This window comes from Camarhynchus parvulus, chromosome 11, assembly GCF_901933205.1.
Source record: "Camarhynchus parvulus chromosome 11, STF_HiC, whole genome shotgun sequence".
NCBI lineage: Eukaryota > Metazoa > Chordata > Aves > Passeriformes > Thraupidae > Camarhynchus > Camarhynchus parvulus.
In genome coordinates, this window is record NC_044581.1 from 104745 (window position 1) to 128473 (window position 23729).

Here is a 23729-nt window from a genome sequence, read left to right on the forward strand (position 1 = left end):
AAAGGTATTAGGGTCTCACCTATGACCTGTGTTTACAGATAGTATGATAACACATATAAATCACAGCAGCATGTTCTATGCCAGGTGCAAATAGCTGCAGTAGCAGCCGAAAGCACAGGATAGAATTACCTAGCCCCTACTGTTCAAAAGGCTGACCTAGAAACTGGTTCTTTCCAACATTTGAATACAGAGAATTTATGATGCTACATAAAAAAGTAAGTGAGAGTAAGTATCTTGACATAATAAGGAATTAGGCAACGGGAATAGCACTGCTTTTCTCTTCCCAGACAGCCCACTGTAGAAGAAAGCTCAGCTCTGTTTACAAAGGTTTTCTGACCTCGATGGAAGCTCCAAGAGTAGATTGTAGCTCACATCCAAAACTTCCAGTTTCTTTGCTTCACAGGCCCAGTCTGGGACACACTGTAGTTGATTGCTGAGAAAAGCAAGTGGGAAAAGCTAGAAACCAGCACTCCATATGGAAAAGACACTGAATGCTGCATGATTTTAGTGACAGCCAAACCAAAAGCAACAGGCAAAAAATGAACAGCATCTGAGTTAGTCATGGATAATGCAAACTGAACTAGCTCATGACTTGGCAGGGCATCCTATCTTACAGGTCTCACAATGCTGCTCCAAGGGCAGACGTAGGCAATGAAACCAACAGCAGAGATCACTCGGAACTACTCTAAATGTCTGATCCACAGATCCCCCCCAACTCAGTTCAGTAAGCTGCCAAAGTTCACTGGTCCCTGCTTGAATTTTTTTTTTTTCCTAATCACAGCCTACAGCTGAAGGACAGCAAAGTCACCTGAAAAGGTCATACTGGTTCAGAAGGGCTTCTGGTCTGGGACACTTTCATCATTGTTTAGTGCTGGGCTTTGAAGTTCTATTGTTTTTAATTGCTCTCAAGATGTCCAGATACTTGCTTTAAATTCTGTTGTGTATTATCACTTACTGAGAGAGTTCTAGACATGTCAGTAGACCAGGAACCGGATAAATATTGACAGCTGTCAGACCTGATGAAGTAAAGCAAATAAGTATGATTGTAGAGCTTCAGAGAGAAAACAGCACAGAGATGCAGCTTAGTTATCAAATGAGACTCACAGTCTTTCTTTATGGAGACTCAAGGTCCCCATTGGTACTTCCCATGGAGTTCACACTTCATACATCTACCATATGACACACTATAGGTCTCACTATCCATTTCTCCATTTGTCATGTGAAGCACCAGAACAAGGGAGAACTGTACTTTTCTTTGTGGGCTCCCAAACAGATCTAAATGGAACATGAATTCCTTGGACATAACACCACAATCTCCACACTGTTACACAGCCTGTGTACACCTATGCATATGTGACCCATAGGAGCTAACCTCAGAGGACCCATTGCATATGGTTTCACCACAACGACATCAATGTAAGTATTTTTTTAATGAGTGAGAGAGGCAAAAGGCTGTTTTCCTTTGCTCTCAGGGCTTAAAGTGAAAAGGCAAGTGAAGAAGACAAAGAGACATACAGTTGCTGCTGGCATACAGGGCGCGAAGGGAAAAGCCGCTCAGTGTCAGCTCTCTCAGCTTATTTCGCTCACAGTGCAGCTGCTCCAGGCTGACCAAGGAGCTCAGATCCAGATCTGTCATCTGATTGTCTCGTAAATCCATGTAAGCCAAAGATTTGTTCCCCTCCAGAGTGTCAGCTGCTGCTCTCTTCAGGTTGTTCAGCCTAAACACTCAGAGATGAGTTAAAAAGTCAGAAAATAAGACACTGAACACTGGACATTGGTAAGAGAGAAGAAAGAGGAGGAAAGGAAGAATTCTGGTGAAGGCTAACACCAGAGGTAAGCACAGGGAATGAAATGTGTGACAAGCAATGGTGAATTTCAGGCAGTGAATACAAAGAAAAACATTTCCTTTGTCTACACTGCTACACATAATCATTTTAATGATTCCCAAATTCTTAAGAGAGTCTGAAAAAAGACCCAGTCTAGAAAACAGAAACCAGGTCAAGGGGCAGCTACTCTGCATGGACACAGGAAGCTAATGCAGAGAACAGATACTAGACTGCCTTGCCACATACAAAAAGATCTTTGTCCCTTTCTGAGAGATCTGCAGTTGGCAGCCTGGACAATCAGGATCACATCTCTAGGGCAGGGGGGCAAAGAAGGGAAAAACAGATCAAGGTTTGAGCACCTTGAGCTACCAAAGCTGAAGGTAACAGCAAATCACAAGAGGAAACTAGAGGGCTGGGTCACATTCAGCATCTGGCACTGCTCAATTAAGCTTGCTTTTCCAAGTGGATTCTGCACACCCTCAGAAACAGAACTCCATAAAAGCTAAAGAACCAGTAAGAGAAAAAACTGAACCTAGTTATTATAGCAAAATGTACCAGAAGTTGCACAGATCCTCTGCTGTAAATGGAAAGTACCAGTCTATTTTATAGACACCTGCCAGTTTCACCCCTTACCTCAGGTCCACACTTTTGATGTGACCCATGCGGTTCAGCACTGTCAGGTCCAGGGTCTCTATCAAGTTCCCTGCCAGGGCTAGTTTGTCTAAGGTGACAAGTTTCTCACAAATTGCTGGCAGTTCACAGAAGTTATTGAAGGAAAGCCCAAGACAGCTGAGCTGCTGCAGGTTTCCCATCTCTTCTGGTAAGGACGTGAGGAAATTGCCATCAAGACAGAAGGTCTGGAGACTGCAACAGTGAAAACGACAAAGAAAATAATTCTGCAATGAGCAGTGAACATCACATTTCGTATTTTCAGTGAATTTTCTCATATAGTTAGCTGATCTCAATGTGGTTATTTTTAAATAACAGCTAATTTTATTCTTATACATGTAAATTTACTGAAGTACTTTTATCACACATGTAATAGGCTTGGAACTTCCAGTTGTGCCCAAGATTGTAAGTTAACATAAGCAAAATACAAACCAGTACTTACATTGTAAATGAAAGATATTTACTTAATTACTTAATTTTCTACAAATGGCGCAGTTTAATCACACCTCCTACCACACTAATGCACTAGTAGAAGATTTTTACACTCTAGTTGTCCATTCCAACACACACTCAGAAAAGAATAAGGTAGCTCTGTTGTATGATGAATTGTTTCAAAGGTTGTATGGCTTTTGAGACTCAGATCCCAAGCATACAAGTCCCTTACTATGATTATGTTCCAACAGAGACCCTTCTGTGTTTAGTGGTGGTAGAAATGAAATCTGAGGCCACAAAAAGTTCTTATGAATAAGGGCTCAAGGAGTCATCAAGATAACTGGACCCATAACTAAGCTATAAACCTCCAGGAAGTGTATGCCTACATATAACTTTATCCTCACAGTTTGCATATGACTAAAAGATTATTGTGGAAATTACTTGTTCACATCCAGTGTGGCTGCAGACACTCCTTCTTTAAAACACAAGTTGGAGGAAAAGCAGGCCACAATAAATCAGCAGTTCAATATTGATGTTTATCCATATGTACATTTAGATAAACATCTATTGATTTTTATCTAAATGTATTAACAGTCTTGCAATTAAATTTACCTAAGCTTAAGCTCTTATGCATTTGGGGCAGCTACTGGGGAAAACGGACAAGGCTCCAGCAAACGCTTTAAGACAAAATTTTCAGAGGGGATTACTCAAGTTTTTTCATGTTAAAATCCTCTAACACAAAAGCAGCTAATTCTGTAGAACACAATCAAACATACCAGTGCTGATAAAAATCACTAGACCCCTGTGAGAAGTTATCACAGAAAAGTTTTTACAATAAATTAAAACTTCAATAGAAATTACATCAGTACTGAAAATATTAAATGCAAATAACAAATGCAGAAAGTCAAACAACTCTGAAGCTGCAGAAAAATGCACATAGACTTATTTGAGAAACAATGCAGTTGCCTTCAGTGCTTTATCTGTATCAAGTTTCCTTATCTTTTCTGCGCTAGCAGTTGTGATGTCTTCCTGGTAGTGATTAAGGGATTGCACATCTTAGTTCTTGACCTTCTGCTGTAGTCAAATTAATCATTCAGCCTTCATGGATAAAACAGGCTGCCCTGGTTTTTTTTCCACACTTTCAGAAACAGTAGCTGCACATGAGTAGTGTTCAGCTGAGGCACCAAGGGTACTTAGGATCACAGATGTAAAGAACATACTCACTTCAACAGTTTGCCAATCTGACTTGGCAAGTAATGAAGTCCATTACAGGAAATATTAAGCTCTGTCAGAGTAGAGATCTCACACAGTGATACAGGAAACTCTCCCAGTCTATTATGAGACAAGTTCAGACTCTTCAACTGAGAAAACCTATTAGCAAGAACACTAGTTAATTCACAAAATACATGTCCAAAAGCAAAAATACACAAACCAGTCATAAAGAATTCTTACGTATTTGTACACTGATGATACAGTCAGCTAACTCATTACAGGAGTCTCTGCATAAATTTGGGTTTAAGTAATTGATATTCTTCTCAACTGTCATGCTGAAAGTGATCAAATACCACAGGTTTACTGCAGGAACTGATAATGACTTTCTATACCAACTTAACAAGCTTCGTCCTAGTGACTGCTACTAAGATTAAGGTGACTAAAATGCTCAGTTAAAAAAATTTACCTTAAAAGAATTAACTACAGTAAGAATCTACAATTATGTAGCTTGGGAAAAGAGGAGCTGAAAACGCTCACTAGGACTATTCTGAGAATAAAAGAGAAAGCCAAGCTAAGCTGTAAAAGGGAAAACTAGGAAAGCACTTGCTTCATGCTGGGAAACCCAAGAGCTGCACCCAGAGGTCCTGGAACAAGATTGCACAGCCACAGTGCTCCTTGTTCAGCAGACTGCATGGCACACACTGCCCCAAGTACAGACAGCCCCACAGTCACCACAGCCCCTCCAGTGCCTGAGAAAGGTTGCCTAGCTTTAGCTCCTTCAGTCACCATGCTAGCTCCAAAGACAGAGAAGGAACTTTGCGTGGCTGGGGTAACACACAGCAGGGTTCTCCTCCAAGAGTTCCTGCCTCCTTCTACAGGAAGCAAAAGTATTGTTCCCCAAGTATTGTTCCCTCTTCATCCCCAACTGGAACCACCAAAAATTAATTCAGTGGGGAAATTAGTATCTCACTTCAATGAGATAACTGCAAATTTCATGTACCAGAGAACTACTTCTTGGAAACATGCAGTTGTTCATCTGCCTCCCCCACCAGACTTTTCCCAGGCATTGGTGAGTAGCTCTTATTTTGAAACAAATGTTCTAATATCAGTAACAAAACCAAGGTTAATTAGCTTGAGGGAGAATATTACTTCTAGCTTGAGATGTCTTGAAATATAGGACTGAAAGGTTTTGGAGTTGTTTTCTTCTTTATAGTGTATTTTTTGGATTCAAAATACTTGTAGTGATCTGTGTGGGAATTGTACATAATATTTCTCCATTTTGCTTTATAACCTTGGGGGATGTTGTTCTTTTGAAAGAGGAAGCATAGCTGAAACTTGGACATGAGTTGTTTGCTTTGAGCACCCCATCATATGAATAAGGGCACAGGCATTTTTGTTTGCTACAGCCACAGACTCTTTTGTACTGCAACTGAAAGCCAGAGAAAAAGACGCTATGTTGGTAAAAGCCTTCCTCAAAGGAAGGATAATGCAAAGGCCTAACAATGATACAAAGATTAGAAACTTGCACACAGAACTCCACCATAGTATTGGAAAAGAAGGAAACAATGAGGATGAACCTAAAGATTTGAACAATCTCATTAGCTGGTTCAACTTTAAGAGATTTAGGACAGGTCATGGCTCTCAGGGTTTGAAATCAGCAAATGCTTTAATAAAACTGCTTTCTCAGGAGTTCTGCAATGGCTTTTGCTGCACCTGTTCTCAGTGCCAAGTAGTGTTTCCTCTCTCTAACAGCATAGTGAGCAGCTGCTCTAAGAGACACAGCATTAAACACAACAGCACAACTAATGTTTAGAATTCATCCCTCTGCAAAAATATCAAGGTAAGCACAAGAGGGGCATTACAGTTTCCAAAAACTGAAGGGAAACTGGTATATGACACAGCTTGGTCTGAGTTTCCTCAAGCAGACTTCCATACTCAGTGGGGAGGACAATACTCAAAAGCCTTTTGAGCTCTCCTTCTGTTCCTTCTTCTTTGCCTCAGTAAGCTCATGTAGTGATGTAGGAGTGGAGTGGAATGGAAATGCAACTCTCATTCAAGCTGTATATATGAACCAGGTATTATAAGGGATAAAGATGCCAAAATCATTGTGGCTCCTCAGGTTATGGTTTGTGCTCTCACAGGGCATACTGAGACAACAAAGAAGTATGGAAACACAGCAGTGCATCTTCCATGGCATTACCATCCTCTGTTTAGCAGCCCAAACTGGTGCTGCCCTGAAATATTCCAAGCTTAACACATCCTGTTCTGCCACCAAAGCACACCAGCACAAATATATATCAACTAGCTAAAATGCTGACAAGAGACACGCAGATGTATACATGTGTGTGCACACACATGTATCAATGAAGACCAGATGTCAGTGTTGTTCAGATTAGGGAGATGCTTGAAAGGCACTACAATACATAAAAAATAGAGTAGGAGATGTAACAAAGCAGGTAGGGCTATTTAATGCTCTTTGCTTAACATTTTCCCTTTAGCCAATTATTTTTGCTCCATTATTATAGTTATAGGTAATTAGACTCCTAGAGCTTGAAGATCTCAGAGGAAGAGATCTGATCATTGTGAAAAATTCTGCTGTTGGGAATTGACAGTCTCAATGCACTGAGAGCACCTACTGCTAGTGAGCAAGGGTCTTCTTGTGGTGCTGTAATCTTAGACGCATCCTGAATACCACAGATAGAAAATCTTTTCAAAAGGCAATGAGCAGCCTTATGTGGGCAACCTAATGCTATCTGTTTATTCAAGATTGTGTGAAGTGAGAGCTTCTTTTATAGCTTTTGTTTGTTTGCGGATTTCAGCTTCATCAGACACAGTCACTGCCAGGAAAAGAGTTGAGTTTCTGACATGTCAGATTTCTTGTTGACTACATACAAGGTCAAAAGAAATTTCAAGCCCCTTTCTGATCCTGTGAACCAAGGATACTCCATTTTAGAAAATGAAGTTCTGATGTGCTTTTCAAAATCATACAATGTAGCTGAAGAGACAAGTAGAAAGCAAAATCTTAAATTATTTAAAGTAGCTTCTCCAGTAACAGAATCTATTACAATTCAGCATTAGAAAACTTTTAAACAAGTTTGGAAAACCAGACTAGACTCTGGCTTGCAAGGAAACTGCAAAGAATTCCCAAAAGTGAGCAATTTTTTTCATTGTATATTCTCATAGATACCTGGGCATCTCATTACCCTAGAGGAAGAAAAATTAAATAGCACAGTAGAAGGCCCCTAGAGACAAAGAAAACAAAAATAAAGCCTTCCCCACCCCACCTTGCAACAATAAAACCCCAACAAACCAAAACGAAAAAAACAACCAAACCTCAAAACCACAACAACAACAAACCAAACCAAACAAAAAACCAACAAGCAGTTTTGCAAAGTTTCTCCAAACACATTTTCCTTAGGGAAATGTCTTCCAAACAGAGCCATTGGACATTATTACTATAAGCTTCCTAACAGTTTTCAAAACTCATAGAGTAACTCCTTGAACTCTATTTAGCATGGCTGGTATACATATGAACAGACTAACCTCCCTCTAGATTTTTATGATTTTGGGAAATTAATTTAAAAATATTTTTGTAAGACTCCTTCACTTACCTAAGATGACTACATCATGCTTCCATAGCATCACACAACTGCTACTCTCTTAAAAGCAGATCAGCACAAGTTTCCAAAGCAAAGCTGGAGTCTCACAGGCCCTCTGCCAATTCCAAATACACATTAAGAACTTGCCGAAACAAGGTTTTTCAGACCTAAACTTTTTCCTACAAACTTATTCACAGCAGCAGCATTATGCTTTTCCTTGCTTTTTATTTTATACCCCAAGATGGTCTCTGCTTAGCAAGCAGCCTAATATTACTGTTCCATCTTGTCCATAGAAATGGCATGTCACCCCACAAGGCTTATCTCACATCAGAGTTAGCACAGAATCTGTGGAAGGGAGCTCATGAATACTATAAATTGTTGGAAGTTTATTCCTGCTTGTGCTGCTCAGTTCTGCTTCCAATCCCCTCACTTGTCAGAGCTTCCTAAAGATCAGTTTTTTTACCATCCCCAAGAGAACAGGCAATACTTCGTTCCTATATCCACATGTCAAGGACTCCAAACATAGGAGAAAAATTATTCTTTGCAGACCTGCAAAGAGAGTCAAGACTCCCTGCTCCACTTGTTCTCATAAAATTGTGGCGTAAGTTGAGGTAGGTGATATCCTGACTGTAGAAGAGGTGCTCTGGTACTTCCTCAAGGCTGTAGCATGAAAGATCAACCATGCTAAATCGCATAGACACAATCTGAAAAGAAAGAGAAAAAGCTGCAGCTGTGCAACAAATTTTCTCTGGAAATCCAATGGAAGACCAAAGAATACAAGTAATAAACAATTTGCAAGAACGTGAAAGAACCCCTTGTACCTACCAGGTAGAGTCCATGCAGGAAATGGGAGTCCATGAAGTACAAGCCTATGCCCTTTGCTACATCCCTGACAAGGATGCACAGCTGGATACCAGCCAGGATTCACACAAAGCCCTGCTCTGTATGTGCACTGGGCACACTGCCTAAAGGCTAGGCTGTAAGAGAGCCAGGGTAATAGAGGAAAACAGATTTTTCAGGAAACTCTATTGAGAAAGCACAATCTCAAGTGCCTTCCAAAGGTGCAAGAAGCAACAGGAAGCAGCTGATTTTCCAGTTCAGTTCTATGAGGTTTACAGAACCTCTGCCTAGCATAACTGCTTCTTCTGCACTTTTAGCTACTTCTTTATTTTATTAGCTTGTGGAGAGTATAAAATTTGAAACATAACTTGTTATAAAAAGGCTTCATAAATTATGGTTTTGCAGCATTTCATAAAGTCTCTGCAAATCTCATGTCCTTTCATAAAGTATGTTTTGTCTTGAGGTCTTCGGTGATTAATTTGACATTTTATGACCTGCTTTACGCTGAACTCATTTTGTATTTCTTAATACACTTGCTGACCTACAATGTCTCTGTATCTCAAACCTCAAGGCAGCCCTGTGTATGTTCAGGGCATACTTCAGGCACATTCAAGTATGGCAACAAATGCAATCTGTAGGCTTCTATGGCTGTAGTCAGCCAGTCCCTGAGTTTTGCTCTAGGGGCCTGTGATTAAGTTAGTCTTGTAGGTGCAGCAGGGGTTAAAAAAGCACCTAAAAAAGCTACTGCTCAACAATGTTGCACAGGTAGAGAAAAAGAGAAGGCTAAAAGAAAAATCTCTGTAGCCCAGAGCATGAAGGAAATAAAGCTGGAAAATATCCTGGGTACTTTCTCCAGCATCGTAGCATCATCTCTGACTGCAGATCAAGCTTGCATCATAATAACCTTCCTGTGGTGTACCCTGCACCCACATCCAAACCACAGTGCCCCCATGGCCTCACCGTGGATGCCTGCCGGTGCCACCGCTGGCACTCTGCCAGCGTTTCAAAGGAAATGTGGTAGGTCTGAGCTTGCGCTCCAGCAGATGTGAAAGCAAGGGTATACTGCCGACGTTTCATCTCTTCCACCTGCAGAGAGAGAATTGACAACAACAGTCTGCCTAAGAGCCAGCAATTACAACTGACTTGAAGTCTAGGGTGAAGTATTACTGACCACCAGTAACATTGCATTTTGCCGAAAATATAGCTGCAGTCACTGGAGAAAAACACAGAAGTAAATCCTGCTTAACATATTTCTGCTAAAATGGATACAAGAAGTAGTAATTTCCAGAGTGCCCGAGCACATTGGCTACTGCTGTAAAAGCTGAACAGTGTTTCTTCGTTTTATTAGCCTTCAGACTACTACCTAAGCAGAGCAATTAGAAAGAGGTTGGGGACATTAATGCAGTAATCTGTTAAAAAAGCCCACATTAATCTCTTGTGGGCAATTCCCATCACTAATACATTTCTTCTTCCTTCCCAGGCTACAGAGAACTAATCAAAAAAAAAAGCCTTACCTTCCCTCCAACAAGAGGCAAGATGTGCATCTTCCCTGCATGGCTGTCCTTCACTGAGGACACAATGAGGCACGTGCCACAGAGAGTGACGGAGCGCTCTGCCCACTTGTGCAGCTGGGTCTTTCCTTTGCGTACGTTATAGACTCCGGAGAGCAGGATGCGATCCAGCTGTTCCACCTGACATGGCTTTTCTGAAGAAAAAGGGGACATTAGCATTTACTGTCCGCATGTTCTTCATTCTTATCTGTGAGTACAAATAACACAGCTCTACCATGCAAAACCAGGTGTTGTAAAGAACAAGCAGACAAACTGCACTTAAAAAAAAAGTCTCATGCAGAGGACAAGCAACATCCTCAGTCAGTGCAGGAACAGCGGCTGACCAGCACCACTTGTGCTGTCACAGACATTTCTTTTATAAAAAATTCTCCCTCAGGATTTTTCTTGCTGAAGCTGAGAAGTTCAGCAACAAGATGTAAACAATAAGTTATCTGCTGCTGTGGAATGCAACAGGTCTGTCTGGACTGGCCTAGCTTAGATGTTTAGAAATAATGGCCAATCCAGAACTGAGCTCGCTCGGACACAGTCCGAGAGAGCGGGGTTTGTTATCATTCTTTACTATTCTATTCTTAGCTTAGCAAGCTTCTGAAAAGCTCTCCTGCTTTTTCTTTTTAGTATAGTTTTAATAGATGTATATATCTTAAAATAATAAATCAAGCCCTCTGATAATAGAGTCAAAGATCTCGTCTATTCCTTCACCCAAGAACCCTTGTGACCACCGTCACACTTGTGCCTCCCAGAATAATGTCAGAATGGTTGCCATGCATCATGTTTTTAATCCACAGGTAGTTACAGACCTTAGCAAATCCACATGCTTGCCAAATATCCTTCATTCAAATGCAACAGAAAAGTAATTTTAAACTCTTGTTAAGTCAGCTGAAGTCAGTGAAATCATTAAATAAGTGGCTTCTACTGGACTTAAAAGGAAATCCTGGAAAATCAACTACAAAGGAAGTTCTTTCACTGAAGATGACCATCCTGGTTTTGCCTGAGATAGAATTCATTTTCTTCCTGGCAGATGGTACAAGACTGTGTTTTGGCTTCAGTGTGAGAATAACGTTGATAACATAAAAAAAAAAAAAAAACACTAAAAATCCTGCTGTTTCGGTTGGTTCAGCAGCGCTCACCCAAGTCAAGGACTTTACAGCGTCCCATTCTCTGCAGCAAGCAGGTGCAGAAGAAACTGCAAGGGAGCATGGTTGGACCAGGTGATCCAAACTAGCAAAGGGGATATTTCACACCAAACTTAAGGAACTGGGAGAGGAGGGCTGAGCACTGCTAGAGAAAGGGCACCGGTGTGATGAGCAGTGTATTGTGCATCACTTGTGTCTTATTCCTCTCTCTTTGTTATTTCCCTTTTCATTATAATTATTATTATTTTAATTTATTTCAATTATTAAACTGTTTCAAGTCCACAGGTATCATCTTTTTCCCATTCTCCTTCCCATCCCATGGGGGAAAGCACTGTGTGAGTGAGCAGATGAGTGGTGCTAATTGGCGGCTGAGGTTAAACCACAACAGTCCTTTTAGGTGCCAGATCTGGAGCACTAAGGGCAGAGACAGATCTGACCAGAGTGTGTTAAAACAGATTTGCTATAAGCATTTATTGTATTGGTTTAACAGTGGCTGGTCACAATATTGATTGGTTTGCTCAATTTTCTTGCACTTGTTCTCAAGACTGCATTATGTAACACCTTATCTGCTATAAAGGCTGGGTTAAGGTTATGGTGTATTTTGTAATCTGGTCTGTGTGCTCAGCATGGCCCCTACCTTTGTGCTCTGGTGCCATTTAGTGGAAAATATCAATAATGACACCATTTGCCTTTTCTCCTCAGAGAGCCCACCTAGGGAGTGGATACTTCCCACATCCTCTTTTTCTCCTCCAGGTTAATTACAGCAGCATTTGGGAATTTTTAATATCCTTGGGATGTTGAAATCAGTGTGGTTCCCTATTGCTAGGCACCATGAATGTGGTTCAGGTTTTGTTTAGGGAGAAGCAACTATTTGTGGCTACTCCAACCCTGTGACAAGCCACTGCAACTACTCCGACTGGACTTGAGTCAGACTGCTGCCAATTGCTGCTGTGCTGGACACACTCAAGGTCAACCATTCAGCTTCTGGAGTTGGGGTTACAGAGGATTTGGAGCCCACAATATCGGGCTGAACTGAAAGAGATACTGGTAGCATATGAAGGGGTTTGAGCTGTTCCAGAGCTGATTGGCACTAAGGTCCAGCTGCTCCTGGCACCCTACCGGGGTGCTGGGCTGGATGTTCAAAATGATGCTATGTGGAGTAAGCAGATCACACTGATCACACAGCAAGCTTGAATAAGAAAACCATACTCCAAACATTTATCAGGAGCACACAGTTAACTACTAACTGAAGCTGTAACATTGTTTCTCAGTTAGCAGGATCTTCAGCTTGCCAAATCTAAAGTACTGACGTGATGTCCATATGTGGCTGAATTTAACTGAACATGTAGTTGTTTATTTACAACAATAGCTTTGTTTCACACACATGACATTTGACATAAGATATCCTTTACTGGTAAGAAACTGTGAGAATCCACAGAAAAAATTGCTTTGATTTCACCAAGCTGAAAGACCAGCCCTGCACTTTTAAGAAAACATTATTATGGGACTAAAAGTGGTATCCTACTACTAACTACCACAGCAGCACTGCTCCAAGCATTACTATGCAGCTGCACCAATGCTCCAGTTTCCCCCTCTGCTCCAAAACCATGACACCTCTCCTATGGAGACAGGCTGAGAGAGTTGGGTTGTTCAGCCCAGAGCAAAGAAGGCCCTGGGAAGGCCTTCTTGCAGCTTTTCTATATATAAAGGCAGCTTATAAGAAAGGCATAGAGAGACATTTTATGAAGGCCTATAATGGCAGAACAATGGGCCATGTTTCTAGACTGAAAGAGGGCAAATTTACACTGGACATAAGGAAGAAATGTTTTATGGGGAGGGTGGGGAGGCCCTAGCACAGGTTGCCCAGAGAAGCTGCGGCTGCTCCATCTCTGGAACTGTTCAGGGCCAGGCTGGGTGGGGCTTGGAGAAATCTGGTCTAGTGGAAAGTGTCCCAGCCCATGACAGGAGGGTGGAACTAGATGATCTATAAGGTTCCTTCCAACCCAAACCAGTCTGTGATGCCACGATTCTAAGTAAAGTTTTCTGTGTAAAATCCATTACTTCCTCCCTTATGTTCTCAGGTGCAGACTTTGCAAAATTATTGTATCATCCTCCATAGCATTCCCTCTAATTCCTCCCCTACCTTTGAGAATCACTTTGTCAGCATTTGCTTGTACTTCCTTAAAACAGGTCTCCCGAACACACTTCAACCCTTATACTTCTTCCTTCATCACTTTCTTCTAAGCAGACCAGCCACCCATGCTGACTGAAACTATTCAATTACATTTTCTATCTACTTGGTTCCATTAAGTTGAGTTGCTGTTTGTGAATCCTTGGCAGTTCCTGCTTGACATACCCAAGCTTTCATTTTTTCCTCAGAAGTTCTCCATACCCCTATCCTTGATGCCTCTACTCCTTCCAGCTGAAGTAACTTCTGACTCCCTTGCCCCCTAAATCCAGACTAGGCATGTCAGACTTCTTTCCATCTGTTACACTCCTTGTTTCACATATATATATGTATATTTGTATATGCATGGTATATACAGTATCTACACTGTTTTGCCTGTTCTTACACACAGCTTCCAGACAAAATGGGTTTGTCTCAGATAGCAGGGTGAAGAAGCTGATTTCTTATAAATGCATTTTTTTGACACTGAATAACCAAAAGGTAGCTAGCAGCTTAGCCTGGCTGCCCAGATCCACAATGCAGAAACAATTTTCCATTAAAAGCATCTTGATTTTTTTTTTTCTGAAATGCAAAAAGTACACAGGTGAAGTACTTACAAGTAAGGAAACAATTTCCTCATTATCCTTCCTCACCCTAATTTCTTTTACATTTCCTGTTAACTTCAGCGAATTCCCTTTCTGACTGCTAGTACCACATGCCCACAGGCCCATGCTTGTTATCTGTGGCTCCTTGTGTCTCCTGCCCAAACCAATTCAACAGGCCACACTCCAAAGTCTTGCTTCTGCAATCCAGTCCCCTAGGGTTCTGATGGCAGCCTGCATTATTATTAACCAGTTGGCACCTTCACTCCTCACTATTAAAAGGCTGTGGAGGTATTTGACCAGGAGCTTCCTTGCACATATACACAAACTTTTTGTAAATACAATCTTCATGCACATCTAAATAGAACTCCCAGTGGGAGCTCTAAGTCATCAGTTGCAATATTTGAATCTAAAGACAACAGAGCAATCTTGTGCCCTCCTGTGGACCTGTCTTTTCTCAAGTCATGGACAGGATCAAGAAAACCACAGAAGTGTGATTTTTTTCCTATTAATCTCTATAATGCTTTATTTTAAGAAATGCTTACTTGGTACTGCAAGTGCTTGATGTAGTCCTCTATAAACCCAGCAAGCTGATGACTCAGGCTTTAGCCAAGCTCCAGCTCATAGTTACAGCTGCAGGAACAGTGACAGTGCACACACACAATTTCTTACCACTGTAAAAGCGAATCATACAGCTGAGATCAGAGTTTGCTGCCTCTTCCTGCATTCTGAGAGGATCATCAAAACCCAACCGAGCCAAGTAGTCATACACAATCTGAAGGGGTTTTTCTGTGGGCTCCAGCCTCCTGTCAAAACATACAAGAAGGAAGTTTGAGAACGCAAAACAGATTAAACAAGTCTCAGTACAGCTAAAGCATGAGGAATACTGACACACCGTCTGTTCTGCTCCTCTGAAAAGGTCTGGCAAGCAAAAACTCTTGGGTCTCTGCTCCCTGCTTGACAAGCAGCACTTAAGAACTGCAGCACTTGTGAATTACATTGCAGAAGAGAAGCACAGGGAAACAGCAATTGGCATAAGCCACACAATTCATGGTGAATATTTCTATTTCATGATTTAAGGAGAACCAGGAAGAATCCATGACAAGACACAAACCCAGAAATACCAAAAAAAGCAGATGGCAAGTAATTAAAAAACCCTATGTATAATGCCTCAAAAATATAAAAGAATTCCTAAATTTTTCTTCCGAATGCAGCTTAGAGCAAAGCATTTGAAGAATCCTCATGAAGAATCATAAAAAAAACAAAACTAAGCAAACGTAAGACAAATTTCCTACTCTCTTCAATTCACATCAGTGGCTAGATTCTTATGCTTTGTCAAGTTAACTCAACGAGTATAATTAAAAGGATGTTTTAGAACTATGGCAGAACACAGGAAGGACTCGGTGGCTAGCTTGAATTAACACCAATAAGAGAAGGCTCTTCTGAAACATCAGATTTAGTATATTCAGTATGGAAAACATGTGTTTTGATCCTCTCTTCTCACTTTTTCCAGGGACCCTGTATTGTGATTTTCTTCAATAAAAACAACAGAGTTTCTTGCTAAATTACAAGTTTTATTTTAGGGAAAAAATATTAGTGTAAAAGATTAAGCACTGTTAGGTAGGAGTTAAAATGTATTGTTCCAATAGTCTACTCATTATCCAACATTAAAAACCACATTTTTAATCTAAACGTGCCTACCTTCAGATTACAGTCACTGGATCTCAATGGTCTCCTCCTTTTTAAACAGGAGTTTATAAACCATGTGACGAAACATTTCAAACTTCCTCTTCAATATAAGGCGCAAGGTACTTTTAAAACTATTCTTGCAGTAGAATGTGTCTACTTTTATTCAAAAGGACTTTTACCACCAATTTTTTTTTTTTAGTTTCATGATTGTTCCCTGTATCCATGCACTGGCTTCACAAAACTGCATGTACACTTTAGTTCAGCCCAAACACTTTTCTGTTCTTGGATCAAACCTGCTCTAGACTCATATCCCTCCAATGCTCAAGTCCTCCTGAACCGCATCTTTTGGCAATTTATAGCCTCCTTCCTCACCTTTGCAGCATTTAGTACACTTGTCTTTTACATAAATCTACCTAGTGATACTGAAAAGCAGTGTTTCCCAGGAAATACTGTATGCTAAACCATCTAGAGCAATCTGCTGCACTGATTTCTCAGTACCCATCACTCCCTCCATTCATGCCCTCCTGAGCTCATACCTTTTAGCCACAGGTTATTAACAGGGCAAACTGAACAATGCAAGTTTGCATTTCTTCCTTCAAACAGCTCCTCACCCAAAACAAGATGCTTACACTGAATAACAGCTTTCGGTTTGTAAGATATTAGCCCATAAGTTTTACTGGTTTGCGCATTGCTTTTCTCCCCATGACATCAAAACACAGAACCTCAGGCATTTTGGGTAGGAAGGGCCTTTAAAGGTCATCTACTCAAACCATCCCACCATGGACAGGGACATCTTCGACTTGAACAGGCTGCTCAGAGCCCGGTCCAACATCTCACTGCAATGCATGACTAATACCTTTGGCAACCAAGCTCAAAATTTTGAAGCATCAAGATAGAATTTGCTAGGTAGGACCTGTTTTCCACTAAACTTTGTTGACTTGCATACATTATTTATACTGTGTGTCTTAATGGGAAACATTTCATTGCTGTATGTACCAAACCTTTTCACTTCTTCTCATATCTTCTTAAGAACATTTCTGATTGCTTTTAATTCCTATATCAGAGTATTTCCACTATTACTGACAGCTTTACAAATGCCATCAAATAATTAAGGCAGGACTGATTTAATAAAACATGCACCATTTACAAGTACCTAGTCATCCAGGCTTCCTTTGGAGTCACCAAGATACATCTCAAGAAGTAAAATGACTCAGGTATTTCAAGCAGATACATTGCAACTCTCACTTCACATACAGGACCTCTGGATCAGAAGAAGGATTACTCTCAAACAAAGTTTATAGCCTAAAAAGGCAATGTAGCTGATAGTTGAAGAGCAAGCAATGTGGTGTGAAACTGGCATCAGCTCACATTAGAACTGCATAAACTCATCCTGTACCCAACACAATGAGCTCTGAACACTGGCACATACAAGAACACGTGGCTGTCACAGCAGCTGCAATCTGGCACAAACAGCCCATGACATCCTCAGCAGTATCACACATCAGGGACTGAATACTTCATCAGCTCACAGCAGCTCTCAGGAGAACAGGTGCAAAGGCTTAAGGAGACAGAAAAGCCAAAAAGAAGGAGCAACAGTTTCAGCTTCATTCCTGTTGCAACTGCAGCTCTCCATAAGTAAGGGTCAAGTTTTCGAATCTTGGAAGCTTAAATTTTTGTTGCGAGCAGTATCCAGAGCAAAGAAGGCATCCCTGCAATTCTCATTTAACCCTTCCCTCTGCAGGAAGACATAATTTCTGGATATGAATGGATACAAGCATAAAAATAGATTCTGGCTAGGAGAAAGGTCAAGATCCTTGAGGTGCATTGTGAAAAAGTTCTTCCAGAAACTGACTTGAACTCACAGAATTGAAAAGGAAACAGAATGATCACAAGGACATTGCTGAATATTTAAACAACACATAAAAGAGCTTCTGCTATTCTTCCATACAGCTTTCAGTCTTCCAAGTCAGGTGCCAAACCAACATCTGCGATGCTCTGGAAAGAAAGTCACCTGCTGATATTAAAAGGGCAAAGAATTCAGAAGCTGTCTGGGAGACACATGTAGTTATGGTAAGATGTGATCAGATATTTAACAAAGCAATTTGTATAATAACATGTTGTTAAAGTAATTGGTAAAGTTTGTTCGAGGAAGGAATTAATCTCAACAGGGCATGAGGATAATCTTGAGCACTCTGTCATCTTCCTGTGGACATGCAAGTAGATACCAGTCAGGTCTGCTTCCTGCTGCTAACACAGGGGTTACTGAAGCAATACTGGTAACACCCGCTTCCCTAGCAAGAACCACTCCAGTGGGAAGTATTTCAAGGATCTCTCCTGTGACAAACGCCTATTGAGAATTGCAAGGAATAGACACATCATAACCAAGAACTCTTTACAAAATTTATGACAAATCTTAGCCAAGTCCTAGACATACCAAGAGGTAAAAGGAGTGGGAAGTAATAATTTAAAGCTCAGTACTTGCTTCCAAAAGGCTGGCAGCAACTTGCTGCCAATTTGCTAATCCAGTGCAAAATCTGCTATAAATCAAAGACAGGCACAGCTAGCTAGCATGAGAAAAGAGAGGTTGAAAAGAATTCAAATGCAAAAGCCACTTCAAAAGTTAAATAAAGTCAAAATGTATCTCTCTGAACACATCTACAACCTTTACCTAAGCTTTTTCATGATCTGCATGAAAGGCTCTGCTCTTCCTTAAAAATGCTGAAAAATCTGTTTGCTATTAGGGTCCAAAACATGGCAACTTCCTTACAAATTTTTCAAGCAACAAACAGAGGTTTACAGCCGCCTCAGTGGCAGTGTTCAAGTGTCCATCTGTCCTCATACAGCATTTCTAACTAATCCATCCCTAATTCCTGTAACCCTAACCAGGGTACGGCAAATGGTTCTAATCAACCTTTTCCAACAGTCAGTTTTAAACAAGTCCTGTTCTCTCTGCATCTCCCACCACCAGTGTTCCCACCCCATTACAGACCAAACATACATGAGCGTTTTAAGAGCTGGACACATTCAACCTGTAACCTTCATTTCACATCAAAAATACAGCTACTAGTTCTGTTCAAAATGCATTGTATCTACTGCTTAGCCTTTAAGTAAGGAGATCACAGCAATTATTTGCTCCTGAGAACAGGAGCAGCAATTTTTTATAGCTGAATCTTAAGTCCAGAAGAATCAGTGCAAAGTTTAAATCCTAACAAACTGAATGGGAGCTTCTAAACCTAGAGGAGTCCATAACACACTCCCAGCATAAAGTTCACGCACATTAAACCCTGAGCCATCTATTTTCAGCCTAAATTGACTTCTGGCATAAAACATAGCATCTGATGCTTAAGCCTTCTTTATATAACCCTTGCTACAATTTCTGTCTGCCTTTAATTATTTAGCTGACAACTCTTCTCAGCGAAAAAAATTACTCACGTGTAAATATTAAATGACATAATTGTGAAAGCACCTTACTTCTTTTGCTGAGTCAAAGTAACTGTTTACAGCCTCTTAAATAGATTAGGTTGTCCAGAGGCTAAAACCTCCATAACACAGAACATAACAAAGGAATATATAAACAGGCGTCTCTACTCAGAAAATGAGGATATATTTCTGGCTGGAGCAACAGTCAAACCCTCCCTGTTAAAACACATAACTACGAGGTGTGTAACCTCTATTTCACCACTATCTAATTTTTTATGAAGTGCATGACTCAAGGCTGTACCTGACTGCCAGTCACTACCTCTGCCTGTTCCCTACCTGCCCTGCCAACAGGCATAGGGACACGGCGAACAAGAGCCTCGAAGACCTATACAAAACATTCCTCAGTCAGGTTTAATCCTTTCTCGGCCCTCACCTGACCAGGTCTCCATGAAGCTGCAAAAAGAGGTTTTTCCTCCCTTCTCCGTCACAGATCTCCGAGGCTTGGGTGTCCACTGTACAGAGGACCAGGCGCAAGTCCGAGGGAGCCGCAGCTGCTGAGTCTCTCCCATAAACATACACGCAGCCTCGTCCGACGTCCCCTTTCAGCCAGGTCCTCTCACGGGAGCCAACTCGACTCCTGCTCTGGCAGCTCCTGCTCCCGGTGCGCTTCGCGTTCCTCTGCAAGGCAGCCCAGACCGAGCGTCAGCACCGCCTGCGGCCGCGCTCCGGCCCGGCCCCGCACCGGCCCGCTCCGCACCGGCAGCAGCCACTGCCATGGGAAAGACCAAGGTCGCAGCGGGCAAATGTCTCCGGCGTCCCGCAGCCGACTCCCCCCCACCGAGTCGCCCGGAGCGGCGGAGGCCTCGGTCCCCTTCTCACCTTCAGCACGCGGATGCCGCCGCGGGATCCGGCCCGGCACCCCCGTGTGCCGCCCGGCGCCGCCGCCTCGTCCTCCTCGGGCTCCTGCGCCTCCCTGGGCCCCAGCCCCGCAGCCGGCCCCGCAGCCGGGCCGGCCTCCCCCATGGCCGGCCGGACCCACAGCCGGGCCTCCGCGGCACCGCCCCGGAAGCGCACGGGCCGTCCGGCCCAGGCCCCGCCCCGGGCGGCGGCGCCGGCGGGCAGCGCTGCCGCTCCGCAGCCGCCCCGGGCCGGGCACCCCGAGCTCCGTGCCCGCCTGTGTCCTCTGTGTCTTCCACCAGCGAGAGGTGCCCAGTGGGAGCGGGGAAAAGGCACGGCTCACAGGAACGCCGCAAACCTACCTGTCACCGCTCGCCCTGCACAGAGCTCTAGCGCCGGTCACCGTCAGCGCCCCGCGGCTGGAGGGACGCTGCTCAGCAGCACAATATTACCATGCTCCTGCTGCCCTGCAGGTCCATCACGTAAACTCTGCCAGTCTTAACTAGTGGCTGCTACTAATAATGTCAACAACTACTAGAGACGTCATAATCTACAAATGACATCATCATGACAGATTGCAAGAATTTGAGTATGTTTTAGGGCAGCCACTGCTTCTGCCTCAACAGGATCAAGAACATTTAAAAAAAGCCTCCTACCTTCCCCACAGTGAAATTACAGGTTTGAAAAGACATGAAAGGTCATCTAGTGAAATGCGACTGTGACTAGAAAACACGAAGCAGGCACACGTGGGGACAGAGATATGGTGACAATCCTTGTCCAAGAGCCACATGGAGTATGAAAGGGGTCTTTTAACGGGCTCCCAGAGCAGGCTCCAAACACATTCCTTGTGTTCAGATTCCACCACACTTTTCTAGCATCTGGACAAGCATTGCTGCTCGTAACTAACACGCTGTCTCTCAGGCTGGTATTCCACAGGAATTGCTCAAGTGTTTTGCAACTGTTCACCCATCTTGATCTCCAAAATTTCCTGTAAAGTTTTTTCAAAACATGGCCTTACTATTTTGTGTCATCTGATGTTGCCACGGCCAAACGTTAAGAATCAAAACACTCTATCCCACTGTATTGGTAGAAAGCAACAAGGCAATTTTAAATCATTAAATATTGACTCATTTTATTAGTCACTTCATAATTTGTTTCAACCAAAAGACAATACACACAGCAGAAGTCTAATGCATCCCATGTACATGTTTACATCTGTTAAGCTCCTCACTCACCTATGACTCAGCATTTACCTAAATTTTTCACATCTCAAAAATAGGTCTCCAGAATTTCAAGTGCCAACAGGTGCCCTGCCTCAAATGGCATGTTTTTCACTTTAAATTTGATGGGTTTGTTGGGGGTTTGTATTTCAGTAGTTTTTTGTTTGCCTTTTTTTCCTCTATACTGTCAAAGAGGTGGGATGGGGCTCTGTGTAAAATTTAAATTACAACATCACGAAAGAAAAAGGAATATACAGGAGTAGAGTGAAAGTTAAAAGGGAAGCAGTCCAGCAGCTCCTTCCCTCACAGCCTCCAAGTAGAAAATGAACACATAAAATTGCACCAGCGTCACTGCTGCTGCAGCTCACAGCTAGTACCAGCCTTAGGCAAGGCACTGGTACCTTTCCCAGCTGCTTCAGTATCTTCTGAGTTTTAGATCCAAGGTACTGTAAAGACAGTCCCCTCACTGCTATTGCTTCAGTAAGTTGTTCAAGGCCATATTTTGTGCCACCAAGACCTGGACAAAGTCGACTCCTAGGACCTTTCCATGTCTTCTCCCCCTTCAGGCCCATTATGGCCACTATGATTTCTGTCATTTTTTGACTGAAAATACATTCACTTGGAAAAAGACATCCAGTGTCTCCCAGTTCCAAAGCCTCCTATACAGATACTAGTTAAGATCAGCCATGAAGTCCATATCTTGCTGCCCTTATATTCCCCTTACACCAAAGCAAGGAAAACGTTGACCAGACCTGTAATTGTTGCATTCAACCGGTGGGAAGAGGACTCAGCGTGTGCTTGGAGTGCCTCAGACGTGCGAGTACTGTCCAGAGGAAAACCACAGCAGCAGCACAGAGCTTGGAATGCACATGGGGGTCAAGGAGCAAGCAGCATTATCTGGTATTGCAGATAGGGGAACGTGCGAAGCCTGGCCTTCCTTCTTGTGTAATGTCAGCATCCATCCCTTAGTGAGGAGGGGAGAGCTCCAAGGACAACTGGAATGTTTGGCTGCTACAGAGGAGTACTTCATAGCCAAGGGATGGCTTCCTGCCAAGTGTATTTTGGGTACACACTCGCCTCCTCCAGCTTGACTCAAATACAGGACAAAATGCCCATTTCCCCACAGACACAGTGCAAGGGTGGCTGAAGGAGCCAAGAACACAGAAAGAATTCACCCCACAAGCTTACCAGAGACAGACAGCTGCTCTAGGGGACAGAAAACAAGCATGACAAGAGGGACAACATACACTGTTCCCAACTCTGCTGCAACAAACTGGCCAGGCGAGAGACCATTTTCTTCTTCCTTCCCATCTAATTTCCTGTACCAGTGCTCTTTCCCAGCAAAACCAAAGGGAGAGTGAGGCATGCTGGCTTTCAGTACGAGTGATCATGTACAACTCTGTGAAGAGAATGGTAGAGCTTATGAGAGGTTCAGGAACCAAGGCAAAGACTTCCCATTAGCTTTTTATCTGGGACACTCTCAGAGCTCACTGGGGTATGGATTTAACACACTCAGTCTTCAACACTGAGTTTGAGCTAGTGGGGCAATGAATAACCACGACTGCAGTGAAAACAATTAAGCTAAATGCTCAGCACCAGAAATGGACCCTGATTCAGCCATTTCCTGCAAAACTGCCTGTTTCATGACGCTTCCAGCTAAGCACAAGATAGATCTCTCCACTGATAGCCAAGGCATGACCCTACCACAACCCAAAGTTAATTTTAAGGAAATCATACATTGTTCTTCTAGCTTTTATAACTCTACTGATGCCAGTTCCAGGGGAAAAAAAAAGCTCCTTGCTAATCCAAAGGCCCAAACCAGTTCAATCAGTAAGGTAGCAAAAATACCCTTCAAGAGAAGATAAATTTACTCCACTACACATGGACCAGCACTTAAATTAGTGTCAGTCCTACATTATATTGCTTAATGCAGTCAAGACCAGACCAGACTGAACAACACTCAGTGGCCTCCTTCTCCCGATTCAAGGGCAGAACAGGTCTTCAGTTTTCCCTAAGTACACTGTGGATTACTCTTGCAATATTTTTGGCAAGTTCTGGAGCCCAGTGTTAGCACTTCTGTGGACACAAGAAGCTATGTCTAAACTTGTGCTCACAACACTGAATGATTTGGAAAGCCCTAAAACAGAACTGAAACAGAAGTGCCCAACCTTCAGCTTACCAGCACACTCAAAAATGAAGACCTAAGATATATCCTAAAGAGCACTGAACATCTGGAGTTTGTCACACTGTGCTTTTGTCTGTCTTACACATCACCTCCTAGAGACTGCCCAGAACTGCACCACCTCCCAGGAGTTCCTGCAGGGACATCCCTGAACACAGCTTTCTGTGAGCTCAGAGGGGTACCAACCAGATCTTGCATCTTTGGATCCAAATACTCAAACAACTGGCTTCCGTTCAAAACACAGCTTAGTTACTTTCAGTCTGAATGTGA

The 23729-nt window shown here is 42.5% G+C and overlaps 1 protein-coding gene across 2 annotated transcripts in view; it reads right to left on the bottom strand.

Annotated features, from left to right (window-relative positions):
- Positions 1–20189, bottom strand: part of PHLPP2 (PH domain and leucine rich repeat protein phosphatase 2) — a 33721-nt gene extending 13532 nt beyond the window's left edge. Inside the window, exons 1-11 of one of the 2 annotated variants that reach the window (XM_030955726.1) lie at positions 20040–20189; positions 19594–19838; positions 14724–14857; positions 10093–10283; positions 9539–9664; positions 8288–8442; positions 4152–4298; positions 2460–2690; positions 1516–1718; positions 956–1016; positions 338–433 (exon numbers count right to left, since the gene is read on the bottom strand). In XM_030955726.1, coding sequence (XP_030811586.1) covers positions 338–433; positions 956–1016; positions 1516–1718; positions 2460–2690; positions 4152–4298; positions 8288–8442; positions 9539–9664; positions 10093–10283; positions 14724–14857; positions 19594–19838; positions 20040–20183 — 1733 coding nt within the window. In that variant the 5' untranslated portion in view covers positions 20184–20189. The remainder of the gene's footprint in view (positions 1–337; positions 434–955; positions 1017–1515; positions 1719–2459; positions 2691–4151; positions 4299–8287; positions 8443–9538; positions 9665–10092; positions 10284–14723; positions 14858–19593; positions 19839–20039) is intronic. The other variant, XM_030955727.1, reaches the window with a different exon arrangement.
- Between the last annotated feature and the right edge of the window lie 3540 nt (positions 20190–23729).